Here is a 21,447-nt window from a genome sequence, read left to right on the forward strand (position 1 = left end):
ACAGCTCTCCAAGATGGGAGTGCCTACCCATGCACCTTCTGCCATGCTGTTACATAATCTTTCACAAATCACTTATAAACAAAGGTTGTCAGGGTCAATGTCACTTGGAATATCCATGGGACAGAAGTCTAACCCCATGTGACAGACCAATGCTGAAATCACTAGCTTTCTCAAAGGCCCAATTTATTGCTTGAAGAGCGTTGTGACATTTAAGCCAGATCAACAGTCTCTAGTGGTAAACATCTTTAGCTTACCCCTCTGTAGAATCAGGAAACTAATGCCCAAATGGCACACAACACAAACTGCCTTGGCTAGAAAACTGCAGCCCAACTGTCAGCTTCTAAAGAGACACTGACAAGACAAGCAAGGAAACAGAGGAGGGAGGCACCAAGCTGAGGGGAAGAGAAGGTTACATCTCACAGCAGCTGGGCCCATTAAGCCATCACAAGACTGAAAGGGTCATCATGGCTTTTCAATCACTGCCCAAGGAGTTTTTCAGAATTATGTTCTTAGGTTCAGCCATCTTTCTGTAACGCTTATGTCCTTTATCTAAACCACTGCAGAAAGGCTCTCCCACTGGGGAATTGGAAAATGCATAAGGAAGGTTTGCAGACTGTAGGCTCTGTAAAAGTAAAGTTATTATTATTAGATGAAGCACAGCATTCACAGGATTATTAATGATTGCTCTCACCTAAGTAAGACGACCCAGACAGTGCCAGTCCTTTGCAGGAAATCTGTTTATTCTATGCACTTTATCTTTCACAGGTACTACACTGACCCTAGAGACCCCCAAGATCACAACAAAAAATAAGCAGATTCAATGCAATACAACAAAAAGCAATTGACACGTGGATAAAGGAAGTAAAATCCCACTTTGGGTACTTTTCACTCTCTTCTTGAAGTCACTTTGATAAAACACTGACAGACTACTGATTGACCTATGATGCAAAAAAGAAAACTGTCTGTCCTGCCTTTTCCATTGAATGCCCTAGGAATTTGGAAGTGATAAGCACTGCTCCAGAGATATCTAAATCTTTAGAAGTTAGATTAGATTTAAGAACATCTGCTATGGCTTACTCTAATTCTCAAGTATTATGAATGATACTGCAGCAGTAACCCCCAATTTAACAAAGTTTATACATTTGTAGCACTATTACTGGAACTGGCAGCATTATTTGGGGGAACAGTTACTCCAGTACCCCCAAATTAATTTTTTATATGCAGTGTTACTGGATTTTAACACATTAACAATCCCCTTTTCCGAAACAGAAAGAGGTAAATAAACAATATACAATCATACCAAAAATGTTGATCCTCATCATGACACCACTAATACAGCTTTATACTGCAATGACCAATGAAACACCCTTGCCAATTAGCAACTAGGTAAAAGCATAAAACCTTTTCAAGTATGCAGACACAAGACTAAGTCTCAGGTATAGAATGACTTGTTTTTCATTTTTTGAATATGATACTGAACTTACAGTCAATGGCTGTCTGACGACGGATGTGGTCAAAGAATTTCGTATTACTAGCGAACACGCCACCACATGTGGGACAAGCTACCACTTTCTCTTGTGTATGACTTCTTAGGTGCTCACGCAGCTTAAATTTCCCCTTGAAGAAGTTACCACACTCTAAGTAGGACAAGAAAAAGAAAAAAATCAGAAGAAAACACTAACTGAAAAGAACGTATAGCACAGTTTTAAGTTGGTGCAGTTCAGTTTATCTGGAAAGCACTTTAAAGCAACTATGTGCCAAGTGTTACCATTAAGTTTCACATCTGTAAAATACTATCCAAATAATATCTACAAGTCAACCAAAGTATTGCAAGCAGAACAAAACACTTTCACACAAGTATATATTAAATACAGAACAGGAACAAGTACAGTAAAACCAGCAAACACATCTCAACTGCCCAGATTCTGGAGGGACGTCCCTAATATGTTATAAAACTTTTGTTCCATCCCTTCCTAAAACTGGAAGTTCTAAGTTAATAGTACCAGCATTTTTAACCTTTGGTTACCATTTCTACATCTTGTATGCATGGTAATTTTTTTCTGTTTCTTTATATACTTTTCTCCAGGTTTTGACAGTTACCATCGCCTCCCCATGCTTTCTTTCTGGTGCTCAGAGCCTATGTATGTCCTTCCTCCACCATGCCAAAATCTCTGTTGAAACCATTTGACCAAGCTGAGGTAGGGCAATTGTGCCAAGTGACTCACATTTTAGTTATTTTTATTGCCTATGTGAGAGCCACTAGACTACCAAGTGTGAAATGTCTAAATTTCAGTTACGTTATTCAAAAGCATAACAAACACAAGTTACATTATCATCTGAACAGCAAGCCCTTGCAGTTAAATGACCAAATCCAGGCTCACCACTGAATTCATATTCTGGTCCCTTGACATCAGTTCAGACCCTCAGCAAGGAAAAGCTCAACAAGAAAAATGAATGCTATTGATCAGAAACAAGGCTCTTCACTCACCCATCTTCTGAATACAAAAGTATGCATATATAACCCAAAACCAGCAAGTGAGCTCAAAGACAAATCAGCAATTACTGATCAAAGTGCCTTAACCAATTGCCAAATTAGTTTTGCTAGCTCACCAAATCCTCACCTTCCTCCCCATAAACTACAAAAGGCTTGTCAAAGCAATTGTAAAGGTAAAAAAAAAGACTGCTGACATCTAGTTCCCCTGTTCCCATGGCTAGGGGTGCTGGAGGAATATGTTAGAATCTCAGAAACTTAACCTTCTCAGTTGTTGGCCTTATTCTCTGATGTTATTTTTGAAAACACCAGTTCCAATTCTTCCATCAACTCAAGTGTCAATGGCTCCAGCATCAAAATTCCTAAGAGCTATTGCAGCATTGATGCCTACATATACCAGGTACAAGGCATCAATCACTCCAACATCCTCTTCAGAGCTGCACAGCCTGCAAATGCTGATTCTGACATCAACAGTTAACCATATCCTGTGCCAGTAACAAAGGCTCCACTCTTACAGTCAATAGGTATCCTGAAGCCTGCAGCTCAACCTGTTAAGCTGGGTCCAGTAGCTCCACTATCAGTATCTTTGCTACATCTTACCATTAAGTTAGTTACTATAAAGTTGATGCCAATGCAAAAACTGGCAACACAGCAACAATTCCTACAAATGCCAATGAGATCACAATCAATTATGGTACACACACTATCTGATGCAGATGTCAAGGCTTGTAGTACATCAATAATTTAAACCCCTTCCATCACGGAATGAATGCAGTCTGAGAAGCCTGTAGTGCAGGAACCTCCTTTACAAGCTCAGGCATCCAAGGAGGTCTCCTCCTCACTGGAAAAACCCAGGAGCCCTCTCCAAATAGACCCAGAAAGTTGACATGGAAAACTAATCACATGGATCCCCCCCAAAGCTCATGCTAATATATATATATATATATATATATATATATATATATATATATATATATATATATATATATATATATATATATATATCCTCTTTTAAGAAGGAATTTCAGAAAAAAAATCATATATTCCAGGTACAGCATTTAATATATAGACACAGCTTTATATCTCACATACATGGCAGACCAGCTATACTTTGGAAAGTCTGTAACACCAGCTTTCCAATTTTCAAATCCTGATCTTTCAAGAGCAGTTACAGCATGAATAACTTTAATTTTGTCTTTCTCTTTGTATTTATCAAGACTTTCAAAAAGAAGAATATCAAACATTCTACTACATCACATTCAAAACCTAACACATTTTGCTTCCACCATTCTTTACCATATTGCAGTATCATCAAGAATGAGCAATGGTCAATGGCCAATATTCACAAGCACCAGCAAGTCGGAGAAACCATGGGATTCATTAAATGTACGTGTAAAGACAAAATAAGAACATAACTTTCAACTGTACTGAATGATTATGCACTGACACATTATCTTTACAAACTCTTACACAATTTTCCATCCATGTGGTCTCATTCTTTTGAGCTGTAACATTTCTACCTACCAATACACTAAGCTAATAGACTATATTCTAACCAGTCTTAGAGGCATTTGCATAGATCTTAAATATTTTAAGCATCTCAAAACTTTTTTTAAGTAAAAAATGCTGGATAACAATAACTCACAGAAACGATAAAGAAAGTACAGTTGTGTACACTTATCATAAATGTAGATGTTAGAGTGTATTCACTATTGCAGTCCTTACAAAATGGGTTATCAGGCTCCCGGTAGCCCAGAGCTGGCCAGAATACCAAAGTCCTTGGTATATGACGTCGGCTGCCTTCGGTTTAAGCCTGACTTCAGGTACAAAGGAAGGCAGCAGACGCCATTTCCTCAGTTTTTCTTGCCTTAACTGTCAGGAGTGCCCCCCCCCCAAAAAAAAGTTTAGACCAGGAAAGGAAAAATCCAGACTGTGCCCTAGGAAAAAAGGGGGATGGACGGGGGGGATCAGGACTGCAACAGTGAATACACTCAAACATCTGCATTTATGCGTACACAACTGTACTATGTTCATCGTGTTTCACTGTTGCAGTCCTTACAAAATGGGTTGATTCCCACAGCCCAGGAAAAAAAAAACAAAAGGGAGGAGGAACACCCACAGTTTCAGGGTAGGTAAGGATGTCCTGCAACACTGCAGTGGTAAAACCAGCCCTGGATTTTGGTAAATTTGTAATGTTTAGTGAAAGTGTGGACAGAAGTCTAGGTAGCTGCTTCCAGGATGTCCCTAATAGATACACCTCTTAAAAAAGCTGCTGTGGTAGAGTCTGCTCTAGTAGAATGGGTCCTAATACTCTGTGGAGGAACCTTGCCATGCTGTAAGTAACAAAAGTGAATACAATGAGCAATCCACTTAGAAATGGTCTGTTTAGAAATAGCTTTGCCTTGAGCTCCAGGAGCAAAACTGACCAACAACTGATCCGACTTTTGAAAAGGTTTATTCCTGTCCAGGTAAAATCTAAGCTGTCTATGCACATCCCCCTGCATTCGCCTTTATTCTGAGCATTAGGAAAAAAAAGGTAGACAGGCAGATAGACTGGTAAAGAGTCAGGCTAGAAACCACCTTAGGCATAAAAGAGGGATTAGTTCGAAGAGAATCCCGATCCACATGGAAGATGATAAAAGGCTCTACTGCCATTATGGCCTGCAGTTCAGAAACTCTTCTAGCTGAAGTAATGGCCAAGAGAAAGGCAGTTTTCCAGGAGAGAAACTTCAGGTCTGCTGAGGCAGCTGGTTCAAAAGGAGGCAGAGTAAGTTTCTCAAGAACGAAATTAAGATCCCAAGCAAGAGTAAGTGCCCTTCCGGCAGGCTTTAAATGGCTAGCTCCCCTGAGGAACTGTTTCATCAAGGAATGAGAGAAAATGGGTTGCTCAAAGGAACAATGAGCAGAAAAAGCTGAAGCATGAATCTTGATAGAAGAAAAGGAAAGTCCACCATTAAGCAAGCCTGCCAGATAGTCAAGAATAAGAGGAAGAGTAGGTTGAGAAGGGTCTTCCCTCTCTAGTCTGCATCCAAATGGAGATTCTTTTCCATTTATCTACATAAGATTTCCTAGTGCTAGGCCTCCTGGCCTCATGAAGGACCTCAACCACCTGTTGGGAAAGGCTTAAATTATGAACCAGGCTGCCAAATGCAGAGTCTGAAGATGAGGATGCAGAATTTCTCCCCTCCTGAAACAAGAGATCTGTTAACAGGGGAAGATGCCAAGGCAGAGGCTGAGAGAGACTGCGAAGTAGTGGATACCAATGTTGCCTGGACCAGTCTGGAGCTATGATGATGGCCCTTGGTTTTTCTTCCCTTATCTTTAACAGCACTCTGGGAAGAAGAGGCAGAGGAGGGAATGCATAGATTGAGAGCTGTGTCCAGGGGAAGGACAGAGTATCCACCTTCCAAGCTTTGTCGTGATGATCAATGGTGCAAAAAGTTGGAAGAAGGTGGTTGGTCGGAGATGAGAAGAGATCCACCTGGGGAGTGCCCCAATGCTGAATGATGCGATAGAAAATGGTCTTGTTCAGTTGCCACTCGTGAGGATCCAGGACCTGCCTGCTCAACTGGTCTGGTGTTGAGCCTTCCTGGAAGAAACTGAGCTATCAGATGAATGCCCATGGAAGCTGCTATGGACCATAGTATCATGCTTTGTCTGCACAGGGGGAAAAGAGTGAGAGTCCCTCCCTGCTTGTTGATGTACCACATTATTGTGGTGTTGTCTGTCCTGACTAGAAGAGTACCAGGAGAGAGAAGATGCTTGAAAGCCATCAAGGTCTGCTGGACTGCCATCAATTCCTTCAGATTTATGTGCAAATGAACCTGCATCTGCTCTCTAAATGTGCTCCCTAAGCGTAGTCCAAGGCATCTGTGGTGAGAGTCTGGCTGGCAGGAGATGAACAAAAAGGCAGGCCTTTGTTCTGTGCACAGGCCATCGCACACCAACGAAACTCCACCTGTAGGCAGGGAATCAGAGGAAGTATCAAGTCTAAATTCTGAGTGTGTTGACACCATAGGTTTTTGAGGTACCATTGTATTTTCCTCATATGCAGTCTGGCATATGGAATCATCAAAATACATGAAGCCATGAATCCCAGGGCTTGCAGAAATTACCTTGCAGAGAGCTGGGTCATGCTTGCCAAATTCTTGAAGCAATTCAAAAGATCCATTTGTTTCTCTTGAGGGAGGAATACCATCTGGGCGGCTGTGTTCAGACTCGCTCCCAGGAATACAATCTGCCTGGTGGGTACCAGTTTTGACTTCTTTCCATTGATAGTGCAGCCCAAAGAGGTGAGAAGGTTCTTTACAAAGTTCAAATCCTTTAGAAGTTGCCCTGGAGAGTTTGCCTGAATAAGAATCGTCCAAGTAAGGATAAATTTGAATGCTTCTTTGTCTGCAAAAAGCAATGACTGGAGCCAGGCAGTTTTGTAAAAACTCTGGGAGCAGTAGATAAGCCAAAGGTCAGTGGAGAGAATTGGAAGTGCATGTTCTGGCCCTGAAGCGAAAGAACTGCCTGCAGCTTTCCCTTATTGGGATGTGCAGATAAGCTTCTTTGAGATCCAAAGTCACCAGCCAGGAATCCTTGGCCAGCATTGGCAGCAACTGCTGAAGAGTGAGCATTTTGAACTTGGGAATCACCAGAAAAAGTGTTTAGAATGGACAAATCCAGAATAGGGCACTAGGTGCGCCCTTTTTTTGGAACCAGGAAAAGTCTTGAGTAGAAACCCTGGCCTATCTGTAGTGCAAAAACTGGCTCTATTGCTCCCAGGTTTAGCAAAGAAGAAACGTCTTTTTCTGCTTCTGCCCTTTGAAGTGGGGGGATATCTGGGTATACTTGGTGGACAGGGAAAGTGTGAAAGGAGAACTTGTAGCCTTGGATACTATTTTGAGCACCCATTTGTCATCTGTGATGGTGGACCAGACATTTGCAAACATGGCTAACCTTCCCCTAAAAGAAACCCTGGGCCCGCAGAGGCAGGCAGGGGAAGGCCGGAGTCATTGGGAATGCTTGCTTTGGGAAGTTTGCTTAAAACTCCCCAATTTTGAAGAAGAAGCCTGCCAGTGCTTATAGTCTTTTGAGGGGTGGAAGTCTGTCCCCTAGAAGACCTGTAACCCCTAGGCCTAGTGCGACCCGGTTTACTAGGGTCAGGAAAAGTCCAATTCTTAGAAGGGTAATGCCTACTAAAATGAGGAGGCTGAACTTTCAGAAAATCCTTAACAGTTTGCATAGATTTGGCCTTCTCCTCCAACTTTTTCAACACCTCTTCTGCATTGCTACCAAAAAGATTATCCTTGTACAAAAGCACATCCAGTAATTTAGATTTGACCAGTTCAGAAAGGGGCTGTTCCCTGAGCCAAGCATGTCTTCTAATAACAGAACCAGTGGCTGCTGCCCTGCAAGAAGTCTCCAAAAAGTGTTGAAACCACAATGCAGAGAATGTTTAGTGACAAGAGTGGCAGAATTCAATAAATCTTGCATGCCCTGATATCAGGGAAGGAACACCAGAAATTTTAGCCATAATGGCCTCCAAAGTATGCTGCTGATACTTAAGCATATGAAAAAGAAAATTAACAGACCTAATAGCCAGGGTGGAAGAAGTATAAATCTTTTTACCCAATCTATCCAAGGCCCTAGATTCCATGTCAGAAGGAACAGAAGTTTTAGCAACTGTGGCTTTAACTCCTTTAGGACCCTGAGAAATAATCTCTGGATCAGCAGTAGGATTCCCGAAAAGGAACAGATGAGGATCAGGAACTCTATAATACCAGTCAGGCTTTCTGGGAGCAGGAGGAACAGAATTAGGAGTCAAAGAATTCTCCAAGAAAACATCATCATCAACTTCCAAAACCGAAGGGATAGCCAAAGGCTTATGCTGTGTCAAATAGTACAGTTTTGTACCTACCATAAATGTAGATGTTCGAGGATTCCCTTGCTGCAGTCCTGACAATAGGGTATAGTCCGCGTCCCAGTCGGCCCGAATACCAGAGTATAAGGCTGACGTCGGTCATGGCGCCTTAGACTGACGTCAGTACGTCAGGGTACTAATGCGCATGACCGACGTCATTTCCTCAGTCTTTTCTTGCCCCAGATGTCAGAAGACCCAAAAAGACAAGTCCCAAAAACAACCTGCACCAAAAAACATGTACAATATATACAGTAATATATACAAAAATATAAGCATGTAAACTCACCTACACAACCACCCTGAAACACAGAGGGAAGGAGGGTAAATTGGACTGCAGCAAGGGAATCCTCGAACATCTACATTTATGGTAGGTACAAAACTGTACTATGTTCTTCGTCTTCCCTTGCTGCAGTCCTGACAATTGGGTAGAATCCCAAAGCAGAGGTAAGGGAGGCTGGCAAATTATAAAGTAGCAGGAGCTGACAACATGCCTTGTAAAACAGCTGTGGCAAAACCAGCTCTAGTCTTAGAGTATATAGGCAGGTGATAATGCCTAGAGAAAGTATGCACTGAACTCCAAGTAGCTGCCTCCAGAATATCCTTAGTTGCCACCCCTTAGAAATGCTGTTGAAGTGGCAGTAGCCCTAGTGGAATGAGGCCTAATCCCAGCTGGAACCTCTTTGCCATGATGGGAATAACAAAATGCAATGCAAAAGCCAATCCACCTAGAAATAGTTTGTTTTGACACAGGCTTGCCCTGTGAACTTAAAGCAAAAGAAACAAGTAACTGCTGAGACTGCCTAAAATCTTTAGTCCTGCTCAAATAATAACGCAATTGCCTGTGTACATCTAAAGTGTGTAAAATCTTTTCCCCTTTATTTTGAGGATCTGCAAAAAACGTAGGCAAATGAATAGTTTGGTTAAAAGCCACACTAGAAACCACCTTAGGCATAAAGGAAGGATTAGTACGTAATGATACCCTGTCCTTATGGAAAATCAAGAAGGGCTCTACTGCCATAAGGGCCTGCAACTCAGACACCCTTCTTGCAGAAGTAATAGCCAACAGAAAAGCAGTCTTCCATGACAAATATTTCAATTCAGCAGTAGCTGCAGGCTCAAAAGGTTGTAGAGTAAGTTTTTCCAACACAAAATTGAGATCCCAAGCAGGAGTAGGAGCTCTACGTGGGGTCTTATATTCTTTGCCCCTCTAAGAAACTGCTTGAACAAAGGATGCGAAAACAAAGGTGGGTCACAATCATAGTGAGCTGAAATTGCTGCAGCATGAATCTTTATGGAAGAGAAAGACAAACCTTTGTCCAATAATTCAGTAAGATATTGAAGAGCCACACTCAAATTAGGCTCTGAAATCTCCAAATTCTTTGCTGTACTCCAAAATAAAAATCTCTTCCATTTTTCTGCGTACACTCTCCTAGTACTAGGCCTTCTAGCTTCCATAATCACATTTAAAACTTGTTGAGGAAGCTGAGACCTACCATGCTTCAACACAGAATATGCCAAGCCGTGAGATGAAGAGATTGAAGCTTGACATTGAGCAGATGACCGTCCTTCTGAGATAACAGATGAGGAATCAGAGGTAAAGGCCATGGAGGCTTCTTTACAAGACTCCTTAGAAGTGGGTACCAGTGTTGCCGAGGCCAATCCGGAGCTATCAAAATCATCCTTGGCCTGTCCTGTCTGACCTTTAGTAATACCTTTGGAAGAAGAGGTAGAGGTGGAAAGGCATAGACATGAAGGTTTTTCCAACTGAAAGACAGAGCATCCACTTTCCAAGCTGTGTGATGAAACCCCTTTGTGCAATACTTTGGCAGCTGGTGGTTTAGTGGAGAAGCGAACAGATCTATGTCTGGAGTTCCCCATGACACTGTCAATGTCTGAAATACATGAAGATCCAGTTTCCACTCGTGGGGATCCATGATTTGTCTGCTTAATACATCTGCTAGGGAGTTCTGTGCTCCTGGCAGAAACCTTGCCTGAAGAGTCAGTTGCAGGCTTAGCAGTCTCCCATAAAATCATTGCTTGCCTGCATAGAGGATAAGAATGTGTTCCCCTTGCTTGTTGATGTACCACATGACAGTTGTGTTGTCTGTCAGAATCAACACCTGTCCTGGAAGAAGTAACTCCTTGAACGCCATCAATGCAAACTGGACTGCCAACATCTCCTTCATGTTGATATGTAGATGCTGTAGTCTGGCAGGCCACTTGTCTTGTATCCACTTTCCATTTAGATGAGCTCCCCAAGCAGTGTCCGAGGCATCTGTCGTTAAAATCTGACTCGCCTCTGGCCGGGTCACAGAGAGTCCCTTGTTTAGGTGACATTCCTGAGCCCACCACAAGAATTCCTTTTGAAGGCAAGGTATTATTTGAATGACAGTGTCCAAATCTTGGCAGTGCTGTGTCCATACATTTTGAGATACCATTGCAGCTTCCTCATATGCAGTTTGGCATTGGGAAGCACCAGAATACAAGATGCCATGAACCCTAATGCTTGAAGGACTGTCCTTGCAGTCAGCACGGACTGATGAGATAGTTGATGGAAGTAAAGTGACAGACTCTTTTGTTTGTCCGGGGTTAAAAGGCCATCTGGGCTTCTGTATTCAGTCTCACACCCAGAAAGCACATGTCTTGAGAGGGTACTAGACTGGACTTTATTTCGTTCACAGAATACCCTAGGCATCTTAGCACTGCTATGACATATTCCAGATGCTGTAGAAGGTGTTCCTTTTCTTGAGCCAGAATCAGGCAGTCGTCCAAGTAAGGATAAATTTGAATGCCTTGAAGCCTGAAGTAAGCTATCACTGGAGCCAGAACCTTTGTGAATACTCTGGGCAGTAGATAAGCCAAAGGGCAATGCAGAGAACTGATAATGAAAATCTCCAGTTCGAAACCGCAAATACTTTCTGCAACTTAGCCTTATGGGCACATGAAGGTAAGCTTCCTTGAGATCCAAAGTTACCATCCAGTGATCCTTGCCCAGCAGAGGTAACAGTTGCTGTAACGTCAACATCTTGAACTTGGGAATGTCCAGATAAGTGTTGAGGATAGATAAATCCAAAATTGGTCTCCACGTGTTCCCCTTCTTTGGTACTAGGAACAGGCGAGAATAAAATCGAAGCCCCTTTCTGACACAGGGACTGGCTGAATAGCCCCTATCTGGAGTAACTGAGAAACTTGCTTGTGAGCCTCTTTTCTTTGTGGAGGAGGAACATCTGGCATGCCTGTGAAAGGGGGCATTGTGTGGAAATAAAATCTGTACCCGTGATGAATGATATCCAGCACCCATCTGTCTTGAGTGATTAAATCCCAATTTTCTTTGAAAAGAGACAATCTTCCTCCCAAAGGAGCTGCCAGACGAGAGTCCACTGGCAGCTGAAAAGGCAGGTCATTGGTTCTGCTTACGAAAGGACTGACCCCTGCCCTCACCAGAAGTCTGAGCAGGTGAACTGTCTGATCTAGGCCTAAAGACCTTGAGCCCTGCCCCTACCACGTCTAGACCTACCCCTAGACTGGGAACCATAAGCAGGATATGTCCACCCCTTAGCAGGCCAATTTCTACTAAACTTAGGAGGCTGCACCTGCAAAAAATCTTTAACAGTCTGCATAGACTTAGCTTTGTCCTCCATTTTCTTTAAAACTGCTTCCACAGGCGGTCCAAACAACACATCAGACTGTAAAGGAGCATCCAAAATCCTGGTCTTAACATGCTCAGCTAAATTCTGATCCTTCAACCATGCATGTCTGCGAAGAACAGAACTAGTAGCAGCCACCCTCGAGGAGGCCTGAACAGCATCAAAACCACACTGCAAAGAATGCTTACCCACTTGTTCAGACACATGAACCAAATCCAGCAATTCTTTACACTCAATACCTTCCGCCAAAGCATCCACCTTAGATTTCAATTGTGAAAGGAGATAATTCTGATATTTCAGCATATGAAATTGACAATTCAACGCCCTCATGGCTAGAGTGGAAGAAGTATATACTTTCTTACCCCACCTATCCAAAGCCCTTGCCTCTTTATCAGAGGGTACAGGATTTTTAACCACAGAAGCTTTAACACCTTTAGGCCCCTGAGAAACAGTTTCTGGGTCCGCCCTGGGACTCTTAAACAAATACTTATGAGCTTGGGCACCCTATAATACCTATCAGGCTTAACAGGAGCAGGAGGCAAGGAATCAGGGTTCAGAGAAGCCTCTGCAAAAACATCCTCCACCACATTCAACACAGGAGGAATAGCTAAGGGCCTATGCTGGGGCAAAAACAAGAATTCCCTAAGCCTTTTTCTGGAGTCAGAGTAATCTTGGCCTTCCCATTTAAAGTGCTCCCTCATGGAGTGAAGAGTCTCTGAAAATGAAAAATCCTCAGGAGGAGAAGCTGAAGGAGTGGAATCAGCCACATCAGAATCAGAATAAGTAGGAAACTCTTGCAAGTCTTCCACAGAAGACTCTGAAGCCTGTGAACATTGTTCAAAACTATCAAACTCCTGTTCCACCCTAGGCCTCTTATCAGGTGGGGGCATAGAACCTCTAATCAGAGTAATCAAATCTTCTGCCATTTTAAGCATATGTTTCCTAGGCACAGAGCCCGAAATGCTAGGAGAAGCCCCTACAGAAGCTGAACTTGGCCTTCCTCTAAAAGAAGCTTTGGCAACAGAAGGAGAGGCCCTAACTACCTTGGGAAGAGAGGGAAGAACAGTTACCTGAGAAGCCCCCTCAGCCTGGCCTACCTCCTGAGAGGGCACATCCTGTAACAGTAAAGTATCTGCCTGAGACTCCATAGAGACTCCTGGCAAAACCTCTGGCTCCCTGAGCCTTCTAAAGGACCGGCGTCCGGGACTGCGGTTCCTCACCCTAGACTTCACTGTTTTGTCCTTGCGCTTCTTAGATGAAGCAGGCCGGAGCATCCGGCGGCATAGTATAATTGCAACGCTTTCCAAACACTAACCTAGCACAATCAAGCCTCCTCTTAATAGTGCGCTTGTTAAATCTAGCACAAGAGCGGCAACCAACAACGTCGTGCTCAGGCCCTAAACAAGGTATACACAATGTATGATAATCCCTATGGGGTATGTGCTTCGCACAAGAAATAGACTTATTCACTTTTTCTGACATCCGGTTAAATACTGAGGCAAGAAAAACCAAAATGTTCTAACGGGTTACTTAGCCAACTCTGTATTCGGTCTGAAACTCCGGTTTCGGAAAATCTCAGAACGCCAACCTGCACTCGCAAAATTGCTTCTGCATCGGACCATGCGGCAAAAAAGACTGAGGAAATGACGTCGGTCATGCGCATTAGTACCCTGACGTACTGACGTCAGTCTAAGGCGCCATGACCGACGTCAGCCTTATACTCTGGTATTCGGGCCGACTGGGACGCGGACTATACCCTATTGTCAGGACTGCAGCAAGGGAAGACGAAGAACATCCAGGAATTCCCTAATCCGTTTCTAAGAATGATGGTAGTCCTGACTTTCCCATTTGAAATGCTCCCTAAAAGTATTCTGAGCATCTCCAAAAGAAAAATCTTCTGGAGGGGAGGCAGAAGGGATGCAGTATTCTGCATCAGTATCCTCAAAACCAGAAAAAGGTTGAGAGTTTCCCTCTTCATCAGCAGATGTGCTGGAGACTTCAGAGTCTGAGACAGACAAAACTTCTGGGGACAATTCCCTAGCTCTGCAAGAAGGAGGTGGCTGAGAGCCCCTGATAAGGGTCAAGAGATCACTAGCCATCTTAATCATCTGAGACTGAGGCATTTGAGGGAAGGCCGGCGCCTGCTTTGGAGCAGATTTATGGCTAGAAGGCCTGCTAGAAAGCCAGAAGGACTCAGGAGGCCTAGCCACCGCAGAAGTCTGAACCAAGGTAGTCGGTCTGAATCTGGTCTCCGGGCAGAGAAAAGAGGCCTCAGAAGCCGGCGCCTGCTTAGCGGCTCCAGATCTATCAGAGGCTGCGACTGGCAGAGGGTCAGAAAATGAAGTGGAAGCCTGTGGTATGGAGGACTTAGAAAAGGTCTCTGCAGACACTTGCTGCTGAACATCTGTGGATTGCAGGGGTGAAGAAAGTGCCTCACTGACTACCGCTGGGCCGACAATCAACTTAAAAGGGACGCCGTCTGTTAATTTGACCCCAAGCCTGTCACGGTCCTTATCTTTGCGCTTCTTAGAAACATCTGAAGTCGGGAGACCAGAAGACGCCATACTGATGAACTTAGGCCAAACTCCGAAATGCTTGAACAAGATCCTAGCTCTATGGCAAATGGTACACAGGTTGAAAGAAGCACAAAGAACACAATTAGGGACATCGTACTCAAGGCCCAAACAAATTATACAATAGGAGTGAAAATCACAGTGCGAAATCCGTTTTCCACAGGCAAGACAGTTATGAACTTTCTCTAACATTCATTAAAGCAAGAAAAGAGGGTCTCCAACAGGGTACTTATCTGAGGATGTCTTCAACTTAGCAGCCAGAATACAAAAAGAAGGTACTCAGCCGACCGGCACTTGTGCAAAATGCTTCTGCTTCGGGCTCCGCGGCAAGAAAGACTGAGGAAATGGCGTCGGCTGCCTTCATTTGTATTTGATGTCCTGATGTCAGGCTTAAACCGAAGGCAGCAGACGTCATATACCAAGGACTTTGGTATTTTGGCTGACTGTGGGCTACCGGGAGCCAGATAACCCATTTTGTAAGGACTGCAACAGTGAAACACGATGAACATCCACTGGCACCAGGGCCTTGAATGGATCCCTGTTCTTAGAATGGCACCAGTTAGAAAATCTCTTCTACTTAGATACAGATTTTGTAGTATCAAGCTTTTATCCTCCTTTAGTACCAGTTTCACATCCTCAGAAGAAAAAGTGCTTAAAGGGCATCAAAACTTTATCATTCAGGCTTTCAAATGAATTGTTTCCAGACTGGGCTATATCAAACAATTCCTGTCCTGTATGAGGAAATCCAGGCTGTGGGGAAATTTGTGGCAAGTACCCTTGGCCAATTTCATAACAAGGGAGGAAGTATAGTTGTGTAATCTTACCAGAACATGAAATGTTTGAAAGATCACGGCTGCAGTACCTTAGCTAACTGGGTTATATGCTGCCAAGAATGTAACACAGTAGGCCAGCTTCCAAAGCTTTAGGGAATCATCAATGCACTCAAAGTGTTAGGTAGTTTAACCAGAGACAGGTTTGGCCGCAAAGCCTTTCAGAGCTTTCCTGCCAAAAGAGACAAGAGAGGCTGAGCTTTGAAAGGACAAAATTAGGAACAAAACATAAAATAAATGCCCTCACCCTGGCATACAAAGCACGCCAAAAAACAAGAATGAAAAGAGGCAGGGACCTTCTACAGCAGTAATCATTTGAGCATCTACGGTTATTGTAATTTAACAGTACAGAGTCGATTCTCCGAACTAACTGGAACCTAGGGTAATTTGGATAATCAAACATATAAATGAACGGGATAAAAAAAAAAGTCTAAAATCTTGTTTTTTCAGCACGTAGGAATACACTTTTCAACCATTCAGTGATTCCAGTGGACAATAAAGAATATTTTTCACACATGAGCAAGCTACAAGCTCAAAAAACACGCTCAAGTGAATATGTGCAATGTTTACATATTCAGACTTTATGATTTTTCCTATCAAAAAGCTATGGAAGGCAGGTTCTGATAACTGACTGTTCGTATAATCGACTCTCTGCTGTGCTTACACAACTGTACTATCACACTGATCATTGCTGCAGTAGCCTTTGGCTATATAGATGGATTACTATAGCAAACTACATTTGGAAGGTAGAAGGAGAAGAGTCCAACATCCACTGGAGAAAGGTCCTACTAAAACCGGATCTGGACCGAGAACAAGAATCAAGCATATAGAGCTTTGTAAAAGTATATATAGAGGATCAACTAGCAGCTTCTATAATACTTCTAGAATCTAACCCTTTCAAAACAGCTCTCTAAGCAAAATCTGAAGCATCTGCTGTAAAAGAATGAAGAGGCAGAAGGAAGAGCTGGGATGAGTGAAAGAACTGGTCCACCCACCACTAAACCTCCCTTCTTACAAACCCCATCACTGGAATCTGAAAAGATAAAGGGCGTTGATGCTATGATCAGATTGACCTGAGGCACCACTCAAGTGAAATCTGGCCATGGTAATCACGGTAATTCTAGAAGCCATGAAACACACAATCCTGAGAAAATCTTTGGCTGACATCAGAAATTGGTTGTAAAACCTCAGGAAACTTTACACTCACAGTTCTACATTGTCTAGTGGAAGAAATGCTGCAGTATCCAGAAGGCATCCCAGGGAAAATGATTCTGTGTGAAGGAAAGAGAAGATTTATTCTAAGTTCGCTTGAAACCCCAGACTGAGTTCCATGACACTTGGCGGAGAATCTCAACAACTGCAAAGAGAATCTACAAATATAAGACAATCATCCAAATATGAAATGATGTGTAAATCCAGAAGTCTGCAGTAAGGAATTACTTGTCCCAGACACACTGGAAATGCCCTTGGTGCAGAAGATAAATTAAACGGTAAGACAGAGAACTGTTAATTGTAAGCCAAATACAGAAAATCTTATGACACCTCTGAAATCTTTATCAACTGCAATGTGATAAGCATTATTTTAAGTCTAACTTTACTGTAAAAGTAAGTAAAGGAATGAGAAGTAATGGTGTTTGGGGAGAGAACATTCTGAACATTGGGATCTTGACAAAAAGAATGACAAAGGAGAGATCTAGATCTCATTTCCAAGCTCCCTCTTTTGTTGACACCAGAAAAATCTTGAATAAAAACTTTTGCCCATCTGATCAGGGAACTTCAAGAGAAAACATTTGCTCCAAAAACTGAAGAAAATAGGGATAACTTGGTTCACATGATCAGGAGAAATTTCCTGAGGATGAGGAAGAAGAGACCCCCAACTGCCATCTGCACCCCTGCTGGATGACTTTCAGGATTTGTACGAAATAATCTGATGCCCATGGAGAATATTAAAACCTTGATTCAGGGATAGACAAAGTGGGGGTGGATCCTGGAGATGCAAAATGTCATTTTGACTTTGTCCTTGGGTATGTGAGGTTCTCTCTTTTAAGCTTACTTGCTGCTGCTTTTGAAATTCTTGTTTTTAGCACTTCATTGTGTAAATTACTTTTAGACAAAGGGTGCTAAGTTAGAAAGTTTTCATTAAAACTTAGAAAAGGGGGGTGGAAAATTTGAGTTACTCCTTAAATCAATTTCCCCCCTTTCATCAAATCTTTTTCAGCAGCAGGACTTCCAAGATGTCTGTGCACAGATCAACAGCTTAATTTCATCTCTCTCTGTGTGAAAAAAAGAAACTGAGAAATGGGCTAGTAATTCTGCCAGCTTTAGTAAAATTCAGTTACAGGCTATTAAATAGACTGCCTGGATGCCAGCAAAGAAGAAAGCTAGAGAGCCTGAAAGAAAATCAACTAGAAAAGGTGGAGAGAACACTGTCAGGGAAGAATCCTGCAGATGTCCTGCAAAAAGCAGTTCAAGCTCAAGAACTGGTTCAAGAGATGGCTTCCAGTAATTTAAAGGAAAAAAAAATAAATCAAATGTACTCAGAGCTGATTAAAATAAATCAAACAATGAAGGAGTATATCAACTCAAATAACAAAAGGCTGGAAAGATGGAAGTTTTCGTCAGTTATTCAGATGAACTGATAAAACTGCAAAAATCGGAGGATGAAATGAAGAAAAAGATGGTGTATAAGACTGCTCAAGAACAACGGTTTTAAAAATGATACTGTTAGAGGATAGAGCATGCGGAGAAAACCTGAGATTTTCTGTTATATCAGAGAAACTGAAAGGAAGAGTGTGCATTCATTTTATGAAAGTACAAACAAGCAAATGGACTGATATTGTACAGCACAATTTTTAATTAAAAGGGCATATTGACTGTATGCTCCAAATCTGGCCATTAAAAAAGCAGCAAAAACCTGTATTAGTAAATATGCAATCATACTAGCAGAAAGAGTTGATCCTGACAAAAATGTAGTAGAAGAGCAAAGTATTAAATACTGGAGACAGTAGAATGTTTGTGGAAAATGATTATTCACTGTACACTAATCAGACAAGCAGCAAATTTATCCCAGCAATCTGGGAATGCCAAGAGGCAGGTGGGAGATTCAAGCTGTTGTACCCAGCGGTCTTCAGAATACTTTTTTCCTGGAGATTCAAATACATTTTTGATACAGAACAAGCTAAAGAGGAAATACAAGTGTTTGTCCAAAAAAAAGTGAGCAAACAGAAGTGGATTCTGCTTCACATTCTTCTGACAATAAAGCTAATAGAGACACTTTGCCAGTGAAACCTTTTCGAATTTTCCAAAGGAAAATGTTTGAGACACAGAAAAAAACACAGGAGCTGACTAGAAGAATCAGTATCTTGGACTTGAACCATAGTCTGGTGCTGTAGATCGATATTAACAGGAAGAAGAAACCTCAAAGCATCAATCACACTGAATGCAAGAATTAAAGTGGAAGGGTTCCTCTCTGATAAGCTGGGTCTGAAAAGAGGAACCAGGCAGGGGGTGTCCACTTTCCCCTCCATTATATGCATTATATTTAGAGCTACTGGCAAATAATTAAAGGGCTCAGAAATTGAAGGATATAATTAGCATGGTAATGGCTAGTTGTAGCTGATAAAATTGGAAAGGAACATCTCAATGTTTTGGAACATTTTGAGACATTTTCAAGTCTCTTCAGGATATAAAATGAATGAAGACAAAACAAACGCTACAGCTGTAAACCGTGTACCCAAGCATGAATGTTCAGCAATGGCCATAATTATGGGGACATGATAAAGAAGTTTTTAGTAGTGAGAGTTAAAAAGGATACTGTTACGGCAGCTAAGGATAAGTGAGGACAGACTAAACAAAAAGTAATACAAAAACTGAGAAACTGGAAGCTCTTGCTTATGGATCTGGTTTGCAATATGCAAGCAGTGAAAATGTTTTAGTACCTTAGTTTTAAACAGTTTAGGCATATTTTTTTCAACTAGAGGAGAAGTTGTGAACAGTAAGAGTTGTACTTCCAAGATGGGTGCACAATGAGTAACAGCTTAATTTCAGCCCTTCCAGTATGAGAACAGAAACTCAGAAGAGAGCGCCAAATTCAGTTAACTGGCTACTAATTACACTGGCTGGATGCCAGCAAAAAAGAATTCAGAGAACCTGAAAGAAAATCAACCACAAAAGGGTAAGTAAAAAACAATGACTGGGATGAATTCTGCAGATGTACAGCAAATTGCAGTGCAAGCTCCAGCTCTGGTGCAAGACATGACTTCCAGTAACCTAGAGGAAAAAATAAGTCAAATTATGTACTCATAGCTGATTAAAATAAACAAAACACTGATTAAGTACATCAACTCCAGTATCAAAAGGCAAGATAAAATGAAGACGCTTTAAACAGATATTCAGATGAAGTGATAAAACTGCAGAAATAAGAAGTTGAAATGAAGAAAAGTCTGGCTGAATGAGACTGTTCAAGAAGAGATGCTTCAAAAAATAATACACCCTCAGTAAATATTGTGTACCCTCTGTGGGTCTATTTTTGAAGTTACTAGTGTTTTCTTGGACCACTTTGCGCTTTTTCCTGGATTTCAAAAAATAATAGAACTATAGGACAGAGCACACAAGGAAAACTGAGATTTGCTGCTGTACCGGAGAAGCTGGAAGGAACAGACTGCAGTAATTTTACAAAACTACAAATAAGCAACTGAACTGGCAGTTGTTAATTAAAAGGGCACACAGTGTGCATGCTCCAAACCTGGCCATAAAAAAGCAACCTAGACCTTCCAGACAGTAAAGATGCAATCCTACCACTAGAAGGAGCTGTTTCTGACAAAACTGTGTCAGAAAGACAAACTACTAAAAGTGGGAGAGAGAGTAGAGAGTTTGTGGAAAATGATTACTCACTGTACACCAGGCAGATGAGTATATTTATTCCACTAATCAGGGAATGTTGAGGAACAGACATAAGATTCAAGCTGCTGTATCCAGTTATTTTCAGATTATTATTCCTTCTTGGAGGGACAGAAATAATTTTTGATGCAGAACATGCTAAGAAGGAAATACAAAAGTTTGTCCAACAAAACGTGAGCTGTGAAACAGAAGGAGATTCTGCTTCTTGTTCTTTTGGCAATAAAGACCACAGAGAAACTGTGCCAGTGAAACCTTTTCCAGTTTTTCAATGGAAAATGCTCGCGACAGAAAAAAGCACAATAGTTGACTAGAAGAGCAGAGTACGCTGGAAAGGAAGCAGATACTTGATTTGGATGATGGAGATCACCAGGAATAAAACCAGCAACTCTGAAACCAATAAATAAATGTGGGGTTATAAAGGATTAATTATATTTGTGAAACATGAAAGAACAAGAAAAACTGGAAAGATTGGACTTTTCTGACTTTGTTAAACTTGTAGGGGACTCTAACACTTATGTCCTTCTTCATGTCATTAATGTCTGGAAGAACACTTAAGAGAGGGAAGAGTTAACTGCAAGTAAAACCTAATTTTGCTCCCAACAGTAACATTTGTATAGTGCATGGCATATGCATGCTATAAGGTACAGGGTTTTTCAGTTATTTTCAATTGTAATGGGAATACTAAACTAAACATGTACCCCTGTTTTTTTTTCTTCTCTTTCTCCTTGTTCAGTTTTAAGAAATGTAGGTACTGCAATGTAAAAATAAAAGAAGAAAAGTCTGTTAAAAAAAAGTATGATAAAGAAAAAATTGTGCCTTCTCATTCTTGCATAGGGGAATGGCTGGATTAAGGCTCTTGGCTTTATCTAGTAACAGGTTTTAAGAGAAAGCAAACAAATAAAGAACATTGGACACAAGACTCTCCTGTAGCAAATAAATAACTGCAGAAGCAACTTTGCATCTGGTTCTCACAATCTGATAAAGAACAAGAAAAACAAAATACTTTTCTTTTAATGTCTCTCTTTCAATGGTTACCAGATAATGTTTTCTGAAAACATTCAAGTGTTTGCTCATCCTGGGAAAGCAATAAAGATAAGAC

General features: G+C 41.7%; 1 protein-coding gene across 1 annotated transcript in view; it reads right to left on the minus strand.

Annotated features, from left to right (window-relative positions):
* The window catches only part of LOC122809396 (histone H4 transcription factor), a 698,230-nt gene that overhangs the window by 470,188 nt on the left and 206,595 nt on the right, over positions 1-21,447 (minus strand). The window contains exon 5 of the mRNA XM_044080864.1: positions 1,485-1,637. Coding sequence (XP_043936799.1) covers positions 1,485-1,637 — 153 coding nt within the window. The remainder of the gene's footprint in view (positions 1-1,484; positions 1,638-21,447) is intronic.

This window comes from Protopterus annectens, chromosome 8.part0 (assembly GCF_019279795.1).
Source record: "Protopterus annectens isolate FY-2018-M chromosome 8.part0, PAN1.0, whole genome shotgun sequence".
NCBI classification, from domain to species: Eukaryota; Metazoa; Chordata; order Ceratodontiformes; family Protopteridae; genus Protopterus; species Protopterus annectens.